General features: G+C 48.1%; 1 protein-coding gene and 1 pseudogene across 1 annotated transcript in view; both read left to right on the top strand.

The window, feature by feature from the left end:
- CACNA2D4 (calcium voltage-gated channel auxiliary subunit alpha2delta 4) overlaps positions 1–20,777 on the top strand; it is a 126,237-nt gene that overhangs the window by 34,703 nt on the left and 70,757 nt on the right. The window contains exons 13-18 of the mRNA XM_063693749.1: positions 691–824; positions 3,807–3,884; positions 4,651–4,731; positions 5,298–5,372; positions 8,349–8,435; positions 9,011–9,082. Coding sequence (XP_063549819.1) covers positions 691–824; positions 3,807–3,884; positions 4,651–4,731; positions 5,298–5,372; positions 8,349–8,435; positions 9,011–9,082 — 527 coding nt within the window. The remainder of the gene's footprint in view (positions 1–690; positions 825–3,806; positions 3,885–4,650; positions 4,732–5,297; positions 5,373–8,348; positions 8,436–9,010; positions 9,083–20,777) is intronic.
- Positions 14,045–19,128, top strand: LOC109028992 (lysosome-associated membrane glycoprotein 1-like; annotated as a pseudogene).

Below are 20,777 nucleotides of genomic sequence, written 5' to 3'. Positions count from 1 at the left end.
GCACTCTCCAAGTCAGTGGGGCGACTGGAAGGGTGTTCCAGACAGAGGGAACAGTGTGCTGAAAGGGTCTGAGACCTGCTGGGAGCAGAGAAGTGCTGCATCTCACTGGCGAGGGGGATGAACACTGTGGGAGGTGGGGGTGTGAAGAGGCCGTTCACAGCCTTCTGCGCCATCTGCGCTTTGGAGTGTCACCATGGTTCCAGGGAATAGGCTGTAACACCCACCCCACAACCTGAGCAAGGACAAGGACCAGAGGAAGGAGGAGCGGAGAGGCAGAGATTTCTGCCTCTGATTGGGTTCCCTGAAGAGACCTAAGAGTGGCAGAAGAAAGCTTACAGGGCACTCTCATGAGATGCTCCTGTGAGGAAGTGGGAGGGCGAGGCTGGGAGAGGGAGAGGCTGACCCCCAACACTCTTGCATCAGGCCCTGCTGCTCCTTCGCGGAGCTCTGGGTGGGACAGTCCCTCAGAGATCTTCCAGGGTGAGGCAGAGTGAGCCTTGGCCTCCCACTGGCCTGCGGCTGCCCCTGGGTAAAGGACATAACTGTGGGGAAGCAGCTCCCTGTGCCCCGGGCCAGTTTCCAGAGAGTATTCGGCTATGAGCCATCTGCAGCTGGGGAGGGTGCAGGCCCTGGCGAGGGGTTCCCAGGGAAGCCCTGCCTTCCACACCCACGCGGCCCTCCCCACCGCAGGCTACTACACGCAGATCTCAACGCTGGCGGACACCCAGGAGAACGTGATGGAATACCTGCACGTGCTCAGCCGCCCCATGGTCATCAACCATGACCACGACATCATCTGGACAGAGGCCTACATGGACAGCAAGGTGAGCCTGGCAGCAGCTCCCAGCTCGAGAAGCCCACCTCAGAGTTAGGGACCCCAGGGAGCAAGAAGTGACTTCCTGGGTCAGGAAAGGGGTGGGCCTAGCACCTCCTTAGGGAACGTTAAGAAGGGGTGAATGAAGCCGCTTTTCCATGCTTTTCCTCCTCTTTTCCTGACAGCCCTTGGCCCACTAATGGGACCACTGCCCATATGCTGCCTTAGACTCCCAGCAGACCTGCCTGAGGTGCTCTCCACGGACAGGGCCCCTGCTCCGAAGTTGTTCCTTCCTCCTCCCCCACAGTCCTCGCCTCCCTCATCATCCCTCCCTCCCACCCACCCGGGGCAGAAAGGGGTCAGACCAAAAATCCACCATCCCACAGCTGGAACACGTTCTCCCTTCCCGGGTCCCTGCATTTTCAAAGGACTGCAGGCAGCAATGACTTGCACGAAAGAATGAACATCAAAGGGAGAGCTTCACATGGGACCTTTCTGGGGAAGGGAGACCTTTCTGCCATTTATCAAATCCCCATCACATAGGCAGCCACCTGCTTCAGTGATGATGTATCAGGCTGGGCTCCAGAGAGACCCGAAAAGAGTGGCTTAAATAAGATAGAAGTGAATGTCCCCCTTGGGTAAACAAAGCCCAGAGCTGACCACGAGCTCTCTGGCCTGGTCATCAGGGACCCAGGCTCCTCCCTGCTGTCCCCTTTGCTGTCCCAGCGATGTGGCCCTCATCCTCATGCTCAGGAGGCTGGTGGAACATGAGTCAACTGAAACCACACTTAAGCATCAGGCCGTGGAAGGGGAAGGGGGATACTTCGCCCCTGTGAGGGAAACTTGCAGGGACTCTTGCCAGAACCCAGAATTCACCTCTCACTGGCCAGAACTCAGTCCCCATGCTGACAAAGGAGGCTGGGAATGCAACGATGCAATGGTCAGCTTTCTTCTGAGTTGCTCTATGTCCAAAAGCAGTGGCATGCTTACCTCCACCTGTTAATAGTAGACATAAGCCATCTGGCCAAATTTGGGATGAAAAGCTCATTAATCTACTTTAAAGGGGCTCCACCAACACGGCCATGCTCAGCAGATGTCATCTGACCATCACCGACTGCTGCTGAGAAGAGACGAGCTGGCTGCCTTTGGGCAGGGCTCTCCCTCCCTTGTCCAAGTGTTCATAGGGCCCTGTGTGTCCAGGTTTGATGAGAGAGAGGTGGGTGGGGAGAAGGAGGACAGGAGGGGATCTTCTTTGAGCTGTCTTCCTGTGAACCCTGGCACCTGCGCTTCCTCTCCATCACCCGTGCATTCATCTGCCTGCCAATAGCCAGCCCGGCAGGAGGGGCCAGGGCTCCGGTGCTCCGTGTGGGCCTCCCTCACCTGGGAGTGTTATGGTCGTGCCACGGGAGCTGGAAAGCGAAGGCTTTCGGAACCATGAAATCCGATGAGAGAAGCCGGGCATAGGCCATACCTGCTGAAGGTGGCCTGGAGTGTTGGGTGTGAGTTTGGCAGAAGGTGGGTAGAGGCAACCCCAGGTTCCCTGTGTGCTGTAACTGATGTCGGACAGTGCTAGGATGTCCTTAGCATTCTATGGACAGCCTGACCTTCTGGCGCTCTCTTACCTCCACGCACACAGACGAGGCCACAGTTCACAGTTTGATCTTCACTTTTACACCTGTCCCTCAGTGAGAACCGCCCCCTACAACCAGTCCCTACATCTCCTCTGTCTTCCTCCTTCCCTCTCCTGTCCCTGACTTAGGAGTCCCTGAAGTTAAGGGTCACCTGCAGGTCTCCCGGACCCACTTCGGAACCCTCTGAGTGGAGGATGTCACTCTCCTGAGCCCAGGGCAGGTGTCCACCCTTGCAAGGGTGTCCAGAAACATGAGTGCAGGGACAGCTGTGACTGGACTCCTCCCAGACTGAGACATGTCCTAGGGAGAGCAGGCCACAGGGGCCTCCAAGAGCCTGGGAGCTGCTCTCTGGGAGCCAGGGACAAGCTGGCTTCATGCATTCCTAACTCAGGAAGGAGACTGGAAAGCCCTCATGCAGCCCGTAGAGATGTGTCCAAGCTCAGAAAACAATTAGATGTCATCGTGGTTCACTCTCAGAAAGCCTTACTTCTAACTCTAAATTGAAAACTCAGATGAGGCGAGAGAAAGAGACGTGGTGGCCAAAATGTGCTTCCTTCTCCAAGAAAGTCAACTGTGGACTTCCATGACTCAGCAGTCTCCTTTAGTTGATCTCATCCAAGGTCGGACTTATGATACCTCTCTTCCCACATGCTTGTCAGAAGCCTACTTTTGTTATAAAGTGGGGCACACGTGCAGAGCCCCTTTCAAGTAGCTGGAGGAGCCGGCACGGCGAGCCCGGCCAGTCAGGGCGGACAGCCATCTAGAGGTGGCAAGGGTTCTGGCGCTGGTGTTGTGAGTGGAGACCACGTGGGTCTGACCTGTGTGCTAGGAACGGCCCCGAAGCCCACTACAGCTGCACCACGGCCTGCCTTTGCGCTGCGGTTCCTCGGGGTGTGCTTGTGTTTCTGGGTAGCTCTGGGTCAATGTCCTCCCTCTCGCCTGTAGCAACCTTAAGTCCATATCAGAGGTTTCTGGAAAGCTCGTGCTGTGCAAAGCCTCTCTGTTTCTGGGCAGGCGCAGATGGGCCTGTTTCCTGGGTTTGCGCTTAACACTCGGCCTGGGCCTCGCTGAGACGAGACAGCTTAGTGAATGTGTTTGGGGCTGGGTCATGGGGCTCAGGACCCTGCTGAGTGACATCAGCCTGGTCCTGCCCTCCAGTCCACTTCTGGCCCCCAGCATTCCTGCCAACTCTCCTTTTGCAGAGAAGGGAACTCTCATTTGGGATTTCCTCCTTCCTGTAGGAAGGTGACGCTGGATAATTGATGTGGTGACTGTGGGTTCTCCGCACTGGGTGCTCTGAGTGCGGCAAACCAGTGGCCCTAGGCCGCACCTTCTGACCCCTGTTCTCCCCTCCCTGACAGCTCCTCAGCTCGCAGGCTCAGAGCCTGACGCTGCTCACCACTGTGGCCATGCCGGTCTTCAGCAAGAAGAACGAAACGGTGAGCGGCTGCTCCTGGAGACGTTGCAGCAGGGATTAGAACCTGCGGCTTCAGTGCCATCTTTAGACCAGTGATTCTTGACGTGGCTGTGCCTCTGAGCCACCTTGGGAGGGTCTGAATGCAGATTTCCAGGCCTGTCCCAGAGTAGCTACCCCAGACTCTCCTGGTTGGAGGTGGGCTGGTGGTCTGTGCTTTTCCACAGCTTCCGCAGTGACTGCCGGCTGGCTGCGAGTAGCTTCGCTGCTCTGCAGTTGGGACCCCTGCCTTGGGGATATAAGGCTGGAGGGTTGCCCGTCAGCCTTCCTGCAAAGCCATGCTTAATCTGCCAGGTTGTGCAGACTCTAACTTGTCTGTAAAGGCCTCTGGTGAGGGGATTTCTCGAGCCTTCCATCCTCCATCAGGTCAGGAAATGTTTCATTACAGGCTCTGTATGCTTCAGAGCCCCTGTGAGTTATGGTCCCTGAGATCCCGATAACTTCACCCTGTGCCGTGAAGATTAATATTTCATTTAACTTTGGATTCCATTTAAATATTACAACTTAAATATTAATACGGGTATTAATCTTCCTAGCAGCTGGTTTTGCTCCTGGGACCTCATCTGATAGAGTCTAGATTTTTATTCCCAGCCTAGAATCTAATTGCAGAGGAAGAACCACTTAAAGCCTAAGTGGCTTCCTCTTCCAGGCTCTGGACAGGCCCAGGGTCCAGTCTAACCTTGTACACAGGGAAGCTGGGTCTCCCCCACCCCTTGTGTCTTTCCTTCCAGCGATCCCATGGCATTCTCCTGGGTGTGGTGGGCTCAGATGTGGCCCTGAGAGAGCTGATGAAGCTGGCGCCCCGGTACAAGGTGAGCCTGGGTCTGTTCCCTGTGGGGATCCCAGGTTCCCCAGGAGCAAACTCCCTGCCCCGTGATGGGAGCCTCTCTCCAGGCAAGCCAAGCCCAGAGCTGGGATGGGGCCCCTCCATCACCACCCAAGAAGTGCAGGTGCTGAGCAGGGGAGCAGCAACTGGTGCCCCTGGGTTCCTTTCCCACCACGAACTATGACTTGCTCTGTGGCCTTCAGTAAGTCCTTTCCCTGCCCAGTGTCTCAGTTTCTCAGTCTGCTTCTCCGTGCCACACAGTCCTGCTGTGAGGGTGAGTGAGATTACATCATCAAAGCACCCAGAACATGTGGTGGTAAATAAGTCAGGTAATAATATGTATGATGATGGTTGCTATAAACAGTCCGGTTTGGAAAGGACTCCTCAATCAGTGATGGAAGCATGGCACTGGCTCAGTTATGTTCCTATTGAAAACACTCACTGCTGTGAGCTGCCATCTTTGACCATCCTGTGGCCCCCAAACCCCTGCCCAACTCCAGATGCCCAGCACAAACAGCAGGCCTAATGCGCCTCCACCCTGGACTCTGGCAGCTTGGAGTGCACGGATACGCCTTTCTGAACACCAACAATGGCTACATCCTCTCCCATCCCGACCTCCGGCCCCTGGTAGGTACAGATCTTCTTTGCCTTGGGATCCTTACTGTATGGGATTTGGGGGTAATTCACAAAAACGATTAAAACAACAAACACACATTGGGCTCCATTTAGGAACCCAGTGGGTAATATGAGAAAAAAAATGTATTGGAGTCATGGTCCCTGTTTTCAAGTTGTTTAGATTCTATCAGAAGAGACAAGGCAGAAACATGTGAAATGACTGATGAGTGGGCCAGAGAGCACGTAATGAAGTGTGCAGTTTTGAGGCTAAAGAGCCCGCGGGGCCATTATTCACATCTGCTTGGAGTCTCTCAGAACTCTGGGGGCCTGTGAAGTTGGGTGAACAAGGAGCTAACCATAGAAATGGCAGGGGAGCCCTCTCCTGAGCAGCACAGCTTAGGATGCATTCCTGAGTGCTCCTGGCCCTCCCAGCCCTCTTCACTGTGACGCAGAGGCTGGGGTATTTTCACATGAGTTCAACTGAGCATCTGATGGCTGAGGAAGAAAGTTGCGTTGTCTCATCTGAAAGCTGTGCCTCCAGGAGCTAGTCATGCACTTGAGCACTATGCAGCAATAATGACCACAGCTCTCAGTGTGATTGTTGGGACGGCGGGAGCTAAAGTCCTAGGAGAATAGTAGCCCTTTGCCCTCTGCCAGTCTTATGGTGAATAACAGATGGCAACAGAGGACAGACAACAGAGCACCTTCTGGAGAACTTAGGGCCTCATCTGCCCAGGTGTCATTTGGAGAGGTCAGTCTAAGCCACACTCCATTCATTCCATTTGGTTCAAATAGACACTCAATATCTGCAAGGCAATGATTAACTATTTAAGGCAAACTCTAGGGGTTCTGAATAGAGAGAGATCAGGGCACACTGGGAGCCACTCTGTTCATGCTGTCTTCCAAATCAGGCTCTGCTGGGCAAGCATCTGAACCCATAACATGTCACTCCCTTGTACCAAGGGGTTCTGCGGGGGACAGCCCCAGTGCCAGCAGAATGACTCACTAGGGAAATAATATGCTGATTGTGGAGCTGACTTGTAGAATTGAGGGGTACTGATCATAAACTGCCTGTTACCATCTATGTACTCTAGACGAATATAAGGCTTCAACCAGTGGGTTCACACTGTGGGCCTCCTCGTGCCTGACCTCATGATGCAGTGAAGAATGCTATAAACGGAGGCTTGTACTCTAATTAGGAAAACTAGACTTACACAAATGAAACAATTAGGGAATAATACCACACAGGACACGATTACAAAACAAAAGATATAGCAAAGCCAATGTAATGAGTTATCTGAGGAAAGCACTATCAGGAAAACAATAGTTACATTTGAAAAAGAAAAAATAGCGAGGATATGCCCAGTAATAAATTAAAAGAGCCATGCCATTGGACTGAAATCTTTCTGTCAGTGCCCCATGTAGGAGTATTTAATGGAGTAGAATTGCAGTTTTAAAATGAGGAGCTACAGATGATCTTCAGGCTTTGTCAGGATTTAGGAAATGGCAATGGAATGTTGAGCCCCACCCAAAGGAAACAGATCCCATGTAAAAGATGGCAGGACAGGGCTGTTTGATGAGTATGGTCATTAATAAGACCAAGAAGCATGATCCAGGCATGGGAAAGGAGGGAAAGAGGGGAAAGGGGATCCTACAGATCCCCTGAACAGGCAAGAAATCAGCACGACACTTCCCCGAAAAAAGTGAACAAACAAAAAACTGGCAGAAGCAAGATACGCAGTGATAGGGGACCGGAGCTGTCCAGGCATCTGCTGGGGGCCTCATTTGGCTCAAAGCAGACATGTTAATTAATCCTTAATTTACCTCAATGATAAACTATCCTTTTTGCTTTTTTGATTGGGGTTAATAAACTAAACCCGGGAAGTGCTGCAGACCTAATCATAGATAACTTGATGACATCTGTCTTGGCTTCAGAGAGAGAGAAGTCAGGGCCAGAAAATAATAACACTCAGCATGTTGATTAATGGCTGTATGTCAAGTTGAAGGGAGGTCTTTATTAAGCACTGATCTGTCCTTGTCTCCGTCCCATTCAAATATTTTATCCCTAAGATGAAAATGCAGAAGGCAGATGCCATAAAGTCTGGAGGGTATGGCTAATACATTAAATGAGAAAATTAGTATTCAGAAAGCAGTCTCCTAAAACAAAGGGGCTGAAACTAGCAAGATGAAATATATTAGGGATGCCTGGAGAGCTCTGCGAAATACTCAGTGCCCAAGCTTACGACTGTGAAGAGGGACCTGACAGTGTGCCCCATGAGGAAGACCAAGGGGACTGAACTGTCTGAAATCTCCTCCTGAACTGCCAGGTCAGTGTGGCTGGCCAGGAAAACAGCAGAACCGCAGGCAGCAGTCAGGGCCCCCTGACGCCTTAGTGCACAGATCACAGCCCACGCCACACTGGTCAGACCCCATTTGGAAGGTTGGCTTTTATCCTGGGAACTCCATTTTGAGAGTGACATTAAAGACAAAGTACAGCATATTCAGAGGGAGCTGAGGCACCTTCACACCGGGCAAACTCAGTTGGAGCAGTGAAGTCTTAGGCGTGACAAGTATCTTTGGAAATCCCAGGGGCTGTCAGGTGGAACACATTCTATGCAGCTCCAGGGGAAAGAAGGAAGATCAGTGGATGGAAGTAACAGGGAGATGGATTTCAGCTTTGTGTGAGGAGGAACTTTCTAACAATTAGGGCTGTCCAAAGCTCCAACAAGCTGACCCACGAGATAGGGAGCTCCCTGCCATGGGGAAGATTCACTCAGAGGCTGTGAGACCATCTGTCATAGATGTCAGTAAGGGGAGCTCTGTATCAGGTGGAAGTTTGCCCAGATAACCTTAAGTAATTACTGGATTGATTGATTTCTAAGGAATCCTTTGCTTTTATGAATATACCTGAAAGGCTTTGTAGACGAGATAAACTTGAGCAGGACGTATACTGACCACATGTTTTTCTTCCTGACCTGCCCACTCCAGTACAGAGAGGGGAAGAAACTAAAACCCAAACCTAACTACAACAGTGTGGATCTCTCCGAAGTGGAGTGGGAAGACCAGGCTGAATCTGTGAGTGGGGAAAATAGGGGGAAGGGAAGCTAGTTAGGCTCTACATCCAACTAAATGGGTCAGCTGTGTGGCTGTGAGCTTTGAGGTCACTCTGTTCCTGTCAGGCAGAACAGGTTCATCCCAGAGCCTTTCCAAGCTCAAGCCACAAGCAATGCCTAAAATGAGCAATTCTTTTAACAACTATAAAAATATAACAATATCTTCTTGAATCACAAGGACTACTGAGGCTGGATGAGATCATGTGTATAAGCTGCAGAGTCTGAGTTTCAGTGATGTTTTAGCCTGGCTTTTGATTGCAATATCTCGTCCTAGAGGAAATTATGTCCCAGCAACTTGGCACTCTGTACCCCAATGCATCAGTCCACATGGGAGTGGGATCTTGGTGAATGCCTGGAATTATGAGCTAGATGGAGCTTAGAGTCAGGTCCATCTTCCCTCCTGGTATCTCTCTCAGAGGAAAAAGGGAAGAACCAAAAGTGTTTCTGGGGATCGCCTCTAATCTGGTCTGAAGAATGCCATACTTTCACCCTCCCCTGTGAGCCAAGGAACTAATGCCATTGTCTTTCCTCCTGAAGCTGAGAACAGCCATGATCAATAGGGAAACAGGTACTCTCTCGATGGATGTGAAGGTTCCGATGGATAAAGGGGTAAGGAGCTAGAAACAGCCAGGGCGTGGCCTAGGAAGGCATCTTCATTAATTGGGCTTGGAGTAGTGACGAGGGACCTGGACTTAGCCTAATTATAGCTGAAGAGTTGAGTGCTTGCTGCGCCTAGAGGGTCCATTAGGGAGTATACCCAGGGTGCATTGGCCCTGGAGAAACACCTAGCCAGGGAATGACAGGATTGCTCATGCAATGCTTGGCTTTTGGGAGACCGCTGAGCTGGGGAGAAGGCTGGCCAAGGCACTTACAGCTCTTCTTTCCTCCTTATGCTGCCTGCTACTGGCCCTTTTGTTGTTTATAATGAAAAGGGGAAAAGTGACAGCTGATTTTGTAAATGGTAAGCAGCTCTTGTGAAGTGTTATACAGGAAGAGATTGAAATAGTCACTATTCCCTACAGCTGATTTTCATCCACTGTCATTCCCAGGTAGTTAGGAATCAATACCCTCACTAATCCCATTACTATCTTTACAACCATGGGCATCGTTTATAAAAGATCATTTCATCTTCTCACTTCAAAGGTTCCAATGTGTCTACTGATTCTGCATTGTCCCTTGACATATTTACAAATGTCACCTCCTTCCTCACAGCCACCCCCACCTCCTCCTCCCCTGCCCATCTGCCTCAGCTGAAAGAGCACAGGCATCTGCCTGCAGCAATTAGACCCAAGTTCTTCCACAACACAGACCTCCATGAAAGCCAAACAAGAAAGCACAGGGAGAGACAAGGAAGCATCCCTTTTAGGCCAGACTGATTTTCACTGGGACCAGCTTCTGATTTTGGTGGCATCTGCCTGGCTTTTTGTAAGCTCTGGGCCGAGAAAGGCCTCCTTCAGGCAGACTGGGCACTATAGTGAGGTCAGACCACCAGTGGCAGCTGTTCCTTCTCCTGATCCAAAAGAATAGAGGCTTCTTCCACAGGCACCCACCTTTATCCCAACCAGATTCCTGCTCACATGCACAGATGAGCTCTCATGTAGCCCAGCACGGCCACAGCACTGAACTGACGATGAAGAATTTAGTACGTTTATGGCACAGGACAGCTTAAAGGTAGATCTGAATGTGGCTATACTGTATCTAATACAGACTGACACACGCAGTGGGTGTGGTTCTCTTCTACCCTTTCCCCCAGTGCCCAGGAATCTCGTGCTGCTTTTATGCTTCTCAAAGCCACTGAGGCAGAGTCCTAACCAAATGCAGCAGGCTGAACTTCTGAAACCTCTGCCCATCCTTCCAAAGTTTGTTCATTGCTACTAATAGACCATCTGGGTTATATATTTGTAATTTTGCAAAGGCTTCCTGATATACGGATGCTTCAACATAAAGAACGTTCAATGAGGATGACGACGATCATGACCATAATGGACGTTCCATGGCACTTAGGGGTTCATGTCTTACTACTATTAGTACAGCTAATAGTAATGACGGAAACTAACATTTATAAGAAACTGGGCTGGGCGCTCTCAAGTATTCACTCATTGAACACTCACAACCTGAGGGTGGGCCTATCCTATCCCCATTTGACAGGTGAGGATATTCAGAGAGGCTAAAAACTTGCCCAGGGTCACCCAGATGATCAACTGCAAAGCCCACGTGTAACTGCTCCAAGATCTCCCATTCGTAACCACTGCTGTAGAAGGCCTTTTCTGTAGGACTGGCCCTGAATTCTCAACTCTCCAGCCTTAAAGGTTTCCCAGAGTTTGCTTTAGCATAGCATTTCTATTCCACCTTGAACACTCATCGCCTTCTCCTCTCCCTCCACCCCGTTCTATCACCACTCAGCCCTCCTTCATCCTCCACCTCTTCACCCTGACCCCACGAGCCTGGCAGCCTCCACTCTGTGCAGGGCATTTTGCTGGTGTGGGGCCGTCGAGGCAGTGTCTGGCTCTCGCTGCTCTGATGTCTTAGGCTGCCACTCATCCCCAAAGTGGCTGCATTTTCTTCACTGCCAAAGGCCCTGTCTCCTCCACACAGCTCTCACAGAGCCATCCAACCGCCCCATGGTCGGCCTGCCTGCTGATCTATCCCAGCCCTCCCTCTCAGCTCAGTGGTGTGTCTCAACTTACGCGCTTGTTTCTCAGTAGAAACCGTCTCCAGGTCTAGGTCTAGGCTGAGGAAAGCTTTCTAAAAGCCTTGTGGGAATAACTGTTACTGTTCGAGCCATCCTCCCGGTACAGGATCGCCTGCCGTGTTGTTTTCTCCAGGGGATATTATAGGTATCCTTATTTTCCACACGTCAACAGCATGATTTAGGGCAGGACTCACAAACCCAGAAACATATGGGGCCAAACTTGTATTTGTTAATAAATACGAGTAAGAGAAGCAGACAGGCCTCTGTGCAGGGGGCTCTGGGAACTGTGGCAAATGAGAGAACACACACCATCTGCAGGAGACAGCTAAGACCCATGTTTAAAACATGTGCAACTAATTCCAAAAATGTTAAAAACACAACCTGGGCCAACATCTAGGATGTTAAACTCGTAAGAAGCCCAGCTTTGGCTGGCGGGCCTCCCATTTGCCACTTTGATGGCAGGGGTTTTGTCCCAAATTGCAGACCAGTAACAGGTGCCACAATTTCTAACCCATCAGCAGCATGCTGGCCAGACACCCTCAGACACAAGTTTAAAAGAAGAAAGCAGAAGAGCAAAGTGTCCTGGAGTCTAACCTAGGAGTCGTTCTGTCATTCTCGTTTTTGATCATTTCAAACAATAATTAGCAATGGGGGAGGGAAGGGGCAGACCGAGTGTTCCTTCCTAGCCTCTGGGTTCTTCCAAATTAACTGCACTGACTGGAGTCCACGCATGAATATGCACACACAGCAGCAGCACACATGTACATACACACACCAGCGGCACACATGTAGTGTACACACATGCCAATTGCATACACGTGTACACACACACCAGCAGCACATGTGTACACACATACCAGCAGCACACACATGTACACACACCAGTAACACGTGTACACATGCACACACCAGTGGCATACATGTGTACACACATACACCAGCAACACACACATGTACACACACCAGCACACACGTGTACACACGCATGTGACACACATGTACACACACACACCAGCAACACACACATGTACATATGCACACACTAGCAGTACACACGTGTACACACACACCAGCAACATACAGGTGTACACACACACCAGTGGCACACATTTGTACACACACCAGCAGCACATGTGTACACACACATACCAGCAGCACACACATGTACACACACCAGCAACACACGTGTACACATGCACACACCAGCAGCACACATGTGTACACACACACCAGCAACACACATGTGTACATATGCACACAACAGCAGCACACACGTACACACCAGCAACACGTGCGTACACACCACCAGCAACACACACGTATACACACACACCAGCGGCTGGCATGCAGAGCAGCTTTGCCTCGTGTTCCTCCAGTGCCCTTGAATCCCTGCACCCTGGATTTCAGGAACACAGGGCTAGAGTACTCTGTGACGTGCTCTTACACTCTCTTTCTCTCTCTCTCTTCCCCTCACATTTTTGTCCAGCAGAAGGAGTCAGGGTATTAAAGGAGCAGATTGCTCAGATACCTCTTTACTCCCAGCCTCGTCTTCCAGACCTCTGGCGCTCTCTCTTTCTGTTAACAGAATTCACAGACCCCCTCGCAACCCCTCACACCCCTTCTCTCTTCCTTTTACTTCAGCCTTAAAAGGTGATCTCAAAGTTCATTTGAGTAAGGTGTAGCTTGACTAGACTCACCCTTCAGCAGATAACAATTATAAACTCTGAACAAAATACAAAAAACAAAAACGGAAAGGCACTTGAAAGTGACCAAAAGCAGGCAGCAACAACCCTTGAATCAAGAGAACTGCACTGGGTGCGATATGCGTTTTGATGGCTCTTTTTCCCAAAGGGCACTCCCCAGTCTGTCTGGAGCGCAACAGCTAGAATTCAAGCAGAAGGCTGCAAGGTTGTCACCGTGAAGTGTCAGAGAACAGAATTTGCATTTCCAGAGTGTCTGGAAATGAGGAGGGCTAGCCCAGAAGCAGCGAGCCACAGGGAGACTAGACCCCAAATCTGTTTACAAACTCCTCTGAAATTCCTGGCTGACTCCTGAGCCCTGCAGACACAGCGGAGCCTCGAGGTGCCCCAGTGGAATGCAACACGGAAAGCCGAAAGCAGGATTCCAGAGCAGGATCTCAACACGGGATCTCAGCTCTTGCACGTGTAGTAAGGACAGTTTGGAGTGTGAGTCACACAGAGGTGGAGGGGCTCCGTAAACACCTCAGGATTTCCTTTGAAAGCACAGAATAACTACACCTTGGGAGTAAAGACTGTCCCAAGACCAAGAGATTCACCCTAGGCCTAAAGACAAAGCTGAGACAGACCCACCCAAACAGAATGTGAATTCAAGCCTCTATATGCTCAGTTCTTATCAACCCACCATTTAACTACTGCTTAATACAAAAACACCTTCAAAGGAAGACAAGAGTATCTACAGCCTACCCCTCAAATATCCAGTATATAATAAAAAGTGTTATGACCCAGCTGTTAGAATTAGAATGACTTTAGTGCAGACATTGTAACTGTGTAAAGGAAAAGATATTCATAATGAGGGAACAGATGGAGAATCTCGGCAGAGAAATGGTTAGGGCTTGGTCAAAGAACAGAGCCCCTGTGAGTGATAGAATGTAGGATTTTATCGTAGGGATTAGACCTTATGAAACTGTGGGAGCTGGTGATGAAATCTATGGAAAGCTGGTGTCTGCATCCAATGGTGAGCTTGAAGTCATTGTAGGTCAGCATGACCAGCAGTTGGGAAGGAAAGCTGGATGAGATGTGGAAGAAAGCAAGAACGAACTGGAACTCAAGAGGAAAAACAGGAATCCGTGAAAACAAACTGAAACCCACATCTGTCACTCACCAACTCTACCCATCAGGATGGCAGATGACCCGCAGACGGAGCCAGTGTCCTCCATGAGGAGCTGCATCCTCACCAGGTTAGGTCTCAGGGAAACCGAAGGAGGAGAGCCAGCAGCAGTGGGTGGCTTTGAATCTGGCTGCGGCCCATGCCAAGAAAGCACGGCGGTAGGTTACAGCAAAGAGTGGCAGAGCCTGGTATTCTGTGCGGACTTCAGTGTGCAAAACAGCTACCGCTGCACTTCTGTCTGCAAATCTCACACACACTTCTCTTTGGCTGACCCTGACTCGAAACCACACCGGGCATTGAGTCTGGAAGTGTAGTTCCAGCTTAGCTAATTTGACACAGTACAAAATCATTATAAGAACCAAACAGGAATTTTTTTCTTGCTTTAGACCTGCTTTTCGATTGTATATATTTAAGGTGCACAATGTGATGCGCAGTTGTCCCTCAGCATCCATGGGGATTGGACCAGGACACCCCAAAGATACCAAAATCCATGGATTCCCCAGTCCCTTCTATTAAATGGTGTAGATTTATGTGTAATCTACACAGTCTTCCCTAATACGTTAAATCATCTCCAGATTACTTATAAAACCTAATACAGTGTAATTGCTATGTAAATAGCTACACTGTATTGTTTAAGGGATAATGACAAGAAAAAGTCTGTACATATTCAGTACAGATGCAACTATCCTTTTTTCTGGAATACTTTTCGATCCACAATTGATCGAATCCAGGGATGTGGAACCTGTGGATATGGAGGGCCAACTGTACTTACCTTGATATACAAAGTGAAGAGATGACTACAGTCAAGCAAATTAGCATACCCATCATCTCATATAGTTACCTTTGCTTTAGCGTGTGTGTGGTAAGGACACCTAAACTCTATGCTCTTGGCCAGTTTCCAGCGTACAGTACAATACAATGAACTCTAGTCCTCATGTTGTACATTACAGCTCTAGCCTTAGTCATCCTAGATAACCGCAACATGGTACCTTTTGACCAATGTTTTCTCATTCCCCACCTCCCACTGTGCCTTCCCCTGCTGCTAGTAACCACCATTTTTCTCTGTTTCTATGTATTCCATTTTTATTTTAGATTCCACATATAAGTGAGATCACGCAGCATTTTTTTTCTGTGTCTGGCTAATTTCACGTAGCATAATGTCCTCTAGGTTCATCCATGTTGTAGCAAATGGCAGAATCTCCTTCTTTGTTAAGGCTGAATAATATTCCTTTGTATTTATAAGCACTACAATTTCTTTATGCATCCATCAACAGATACTTCAGTTGTTTCAATATCTTGGCTATCAATGGTGCAATGAACATGGAAGTGCAGGTATCTTTATGAGGTGGTGATGTCCTTTCCCTTGGGTATATACATGGAAGTGGGACTCCTGGGTCACATGGCAGTTCTACTTTTCATTTCTTTAGGCTCCTCCATATTGTTTTCCACAGTGGTTGCACCAACCTATATTCCCACCAACAGTGTACAAAGGTTCCCCTTTCTTCACACCCTTGTCTACACTTATTTCTTGTCTTTTCGGTAGAAGCCATCCTAAGAAGTATGAGGTGGCATCTCATTGTGGTTTGGGTTTGCATTTCTCTGATGATCAATGTTGTTGAGCAGCTTTTCAAATATCTGTTGGCCATTTTATGTCTTCTTTTGAGAAAGGTCTATTCAGGTCCATATTTAAATCAGATTATTTGGATGTGTGGGGTGGTGGTGTTTGTTTTTTTTTTTTTTTTTTTTTTTTGCTGTTGAGTTGTGTGGGTTCCTTATATATTTTGGATATTATAAAATATTTGCAAACCATATATTTTATAAGATTTTTATGTCCCTTATAAAATGTGCAAATATTTTCTCCCAATCCATAGGCTGCCATTTCATTGCATTGATTGTTTGCTATGCAGAAGGTTTCTAGTCACTTTTTATTTTAGCTGTTGTTTCTTATGCTTCCAAATGAAAACTTTAAAACCAAAAAGTACCATATCTGAAACGAAAGCTTTACTGGATAGGCTTACCAGCAGGTTGTAGAATAAAGGGACAGTGAACTTAAAGATGGATCAGTAGAAATTATCCAATTTAAAAACCAGGGAGAAAATGGGGAAAAAGACAGAGAAAGAAACAGAACCTCAGCAACCTGTGAGATGGTATCAAGTGGTCTAATTACATGTTCTTGGAGCCCTAGAAGGTAAGGAGAAAAACTCAAGCAGAAAAAAGCGTATTTGAAAAACTAATTGTCAAAAATGTCCTGAATTTGACATAAAACAGCAATCTACAGATCCAAGAATCTCAGCAAACCCCAAGCAGGATAAAAAGACAAAGAGAACCACATCTGGGTACTTCATAGTCCAGCTACTAAAATCCAAAGGTAAGAGAAAATCTTCAAAAAAGCTAAAGGAAAAAAGATGCATTACATAAAGGGAAACAATAAGACTGCTGTATATAAGAACCAACAAAATAACATCGTTAAAGTGCCAAGAGAAGAAAAAACTGTCGACTCAAATTTCTGTAGAAAGAGAAAATACACTTCAAAAATAAGGATAATGTCTTCAGTAAGGACATTTTCAGGCCGGGGCAGTAGCTCACACCTGTAATCCCAGCGCTTTGGGAGGCCAAGGAAGGAGGCTCACTTGAGCCCAGGAGTTCGTGACCAGCCTGGACAACATAGGGAGACCCCATCTCTACAAAAACAAACAAACAAACAAAAATTAGCCAGGTGTGGTGGCATGCACTTGTAGTCCCAGCTACTCAGGAGATTGAGGCGGGAGAATCACTTGAGCCCAGGAGGTTGAGGCTGCAGTGAGCTGTGATCATGCCACTGCACTCCAGCTTGGGCAACAGAGTGAGACTACGTCTCCAAAACAAACAAACAAAAAAATACATTTTCAGATAGAAGGAAACAGAGGTTTCATTATTATCAAGACCAGCAGCAAAAATGCTTCAGAAAATTCTTTAGGCTGAAATAAAGTGACATCAACTGCAGGTCTACAGGACAGAATCAACCATACTGGAAATGATAAATAATGTGGGTTAATAAAAGACTATATTTTATTTATTCTCTTAATTTCTCAAAAAGACAACTGACTATTTAAGGCAAAAGTTTCGATGTTGCATTGTGGGGTTTATAATATATATAAGTGTAAGTTATATGGCAACAATAGCACATAGCAGAGTTATTTCAAAAATTTAAAGTTAATTTGACATTGAAAAAATTAATCAGTCAGTGCAATTTATTACATTAACAGAATAAAAAAGAAAAGATAGAGGGTAATCTCAACAGATGCTAAAAGAGCATTTGACAAAATTTAACTAAGAACAAAAAGAAACTTCTTCCCTCTGATGAAAGGCATCTATGAAAAACCTGGAGCTAACTTTTGATGGTAAAATATTGAACACTCTCACCCTAAAATTGAGAACAAGGCAAGGAGGACTTCTCACCACTTCTATTCAGCCTTGCACTGTAGGTCCCAGCCCCTGCAGTAAGGCAAGAAAACAAAATAAAAGGCACAAAGACAAGGAAGGAAGAAGTAAAACTGCCTTCATTCAGGGACAAAATTATTGTTTCCATAGAACATCCCAAGAATCTACAAAACAAACACTGGAACTAATAGGTAAGTTTAGCAAGTTCAGAGAACACGATTTTATAAAAATTAAGGTTATTTGCATATATAGCAGCAAACAGAAAATGGAATATTTTTGGTCCAGGAACGCCACCGTCCTTCAGGCCAGCGCCCCGCAATCGCCTCCCCGCGCCCTGGCTCCCCACACCCCGGCTCCCCTGGCGCCTGCCGCCCGGGCTGCATCTGGTGGAGCCCCCGGCTGCCCCTGGTGCTGCTGCTGCTGGGCCTCGTGCGTGGTGCAGCCGCAGTGGATGCGGTGAAAAAGGGCAACGCGGCAGCCTGCGTAATGGCCAGCTTCTCCGCTGCCTTCTCGATGAACTACGACTCTAAGAGTGGCTCTAAGAATGTGACCTTTGACCTGCCATCCAATGCAGAAGTGCTTGACAGTGGCTCTTGCAGTAAAGAGCACACTTCCGACCCCAGGCACGTGATTGTGCTTTGGAGGAAGACAGACACTGACCTTCCATTTCACAAGAAATGCAACACCTGACAGCGTCCCGCTTATGAGTTTTGTTTAGAACTTGTCAGACACACACATTTTCCTCAGTGCAAGCTCCACGGAAATCAAGACTGTGGAATCTCTACCAGATATCAAGGCACCCAGGTCCGCATGAACAGCGAGACCATCAGGCTCCGCGGTGCCCCGATCCAGGCCTAGATTTCCAACAGCAGCTTCAGCAAGGGAGAGACGCGCCACGAGCGAGACGCGCCTTCCCCGCCACGGCGCCGAGAGCCCCTTCTCCCCTCCGTGGCCACGTACAGCGTGAGCGGCACCCACGGGACCTGCCTGCCGGCCAGCGCGGGACTGCAGCTGAACCTCACCCAGAGAGGAGGGACCACACGACGGTGACAAGACTGTTCAACATCCACCTGGGCAAGACCTCAGCCAGCGGGAGCGCGGCGCCCACCTGGAGACCCGGGAGCGGCGCAGCGAGGGCAGCACGGTCCTGGGCTTCCAGTTGGGGATGAATGCAGCTTCTAGCCGGATTTTCCTACGAGGAATCCAGCTGAATACGACTCTTCCTGACTCCAGAGACCCCGCTTTTAAAGCTGCCAACGACTCCCTGCGAGCATTGCGGGCAGCCATCGGCAATTCTACAGCCGGAGCGGAGCGTGTCCGCGGCACGAAGGCGTTTTCAATCAACATATTCCCAGTGTGCGGCCAGGCTTTCAAGGTGGAAGGCAACCAGTTCGGATCCGCGGAGGAGCGTCTGCTGGACGAGAATAACACGCGGATCCCCATCGCCGTCGGCGGCGCCCTGGTGGGACTGGGCCTCCTCGTTCTCACCGCCCACCTTGTCGGCAGGAAGAGGAGTCACCCGCACGGCAGCAGGCACAGAGCTGCTGGGGTCTCTGTTCATCCCCCTGGGCTTAGGGTCCTGAGACGGAGGCACACTTTCTGGCAAACATTTCTCAAATGTGCTTCATCAAATGGGATGTTCATCTTGCAGCATTTGCCATACACAGCAGAGTAACTATGGAAATGACGGTGTTAATTTTGCTAACTGGGTTAAATATTTTGCTAACTGGTTAAACATTCGTATTTACCAAAATAGAACTCTAAGGGACGGTGGTAGTGCTTCTCAACATTGGCACTGGCTCCATTGTCATTCGACTTTAAAATGTCCGGGGTTGGTTTCCTCATTCTTTGCTGCACTCAGATTTAAGCCTTACAAAGGGAAAGTCTCCGGCCTTCACGCTTAGGAGCCTGAAGGTCGGCTCACCGTTAGGCTGACGTGCTCATGAAATTACAAACAGTAGAGAGGGAAAATCCTAAGACAGAAGAACTCCAAAGATAAACGGGCCTGGCCGCCTTTTAAAGATGAGCTGAAGCACTCCAGACATTTGTCTTTGGACGGGATGGGCCCGGCCACTCACGGCTGGCGGCCACGTTCCAGCGAAGGCACCTGGTGGCAGGTCCTCCCGCATTTCCGAAACTCTGCTGCTCAAGGGCTGGCACTTTTTAAAATATGAAAATGGGTGTTATTTTTTTTTTTTTGTAAAGTGATTTTCAGTCTTCTGTTGACATTCAGGGTGATCCTGTTTCTGCGCTGTGTACAATATTAGATAGATATTATCTACTGATGTGTCTGCTGTGGCTTGGGATGGTTGTACACAGGACCAGCTCACATAATGCATTGCCTGTAACAATGCTAACGAAAAGTGTCTTTCTCCAAAAAGAAAGAAAATGAAATATTTTAAAGTTCCAATGCCAATAGCATCAAATAACATAAAATACTTAGGAATAAATTTAACAAACGTATATATGACCTCTACACTGAAAACCACAAAACATTGCGGAAAGAATATCAAAGAAAAAAGTAAATATAGAAAGATATAACTCTGTTTATGGGTTAAGATCAGTATTGTTAACACATTCATTCTCCCCAAATTGATTTATAGATTCAACGCAATCCGATCAAAATTTGAACAGACTCCTAGAAACAGACAAGCTGGTTCTAAAATTTATATGAAAATGCAGAGGACCTAGAATAGGCAAAATTATCTTGAAATAGAAGAACAAATTTGGACAATTCACAGTATCTGATTTCAAAACTTACTATAAAGCTACAATAACCACGCTGGGTGGTACTGACCAAAGAATAGACAAATGGGTCAATGACCTGAATAGAGAACCCAGAAATAGCCCACACATATATTATCAATTGATTTTTCAATCAAGACACCTTGGAGTGTCATTGGAGCAAGGCAATCTTTTCAACAGATGGTCCTAGAACAACTGAATAAATGTATGGGGGAGGGGAAACATTGAGCCATAGCTCACACCACATACAAAAACTAATTGGATGAATCATAACCCTCAATGTAAAAGCTAAAACTGTAGAGCTTTTACAAGAAAAAATAGGGGAAAATCTTCTCAACCTGAGGATATGCAAAGATTTCCTAGGCAAAAACACAGAAAGCACTAAACATGAAATAAAATCTGATAAACTAGACTTCATTGAAAGTAAAAGTTCTGCTCCTCAAAAGGCACCAGTAAGAAAATGAAAAAGCAGGCAGACTTGTATCCAAAATACATAAAGAACTCCTACAAAGCAATACCAAAAAGACTAAAGCCAAATAAAAAATGCTGAGAGCACTGAGCAGACACTTCGTAAAGGAA

Source organism: Gorilla gorilla, chromosome 10 (genome assembly GCF_029281585.2).
Source record: "Gorilla gorilla gorilla isolate KB3781 chromosome 10, NHGRI_mGorGor1-v2.1_pri, whole genome shotgun sequence".
NCBI lineage: Eukaryota > Metazoa > Chordata > Mammalia > Primates > Hominidae > Gorilla > Gorilla gorilla.
This window is presented reverse-complemented; position numbering and strand designations above follow the sequence as displayed.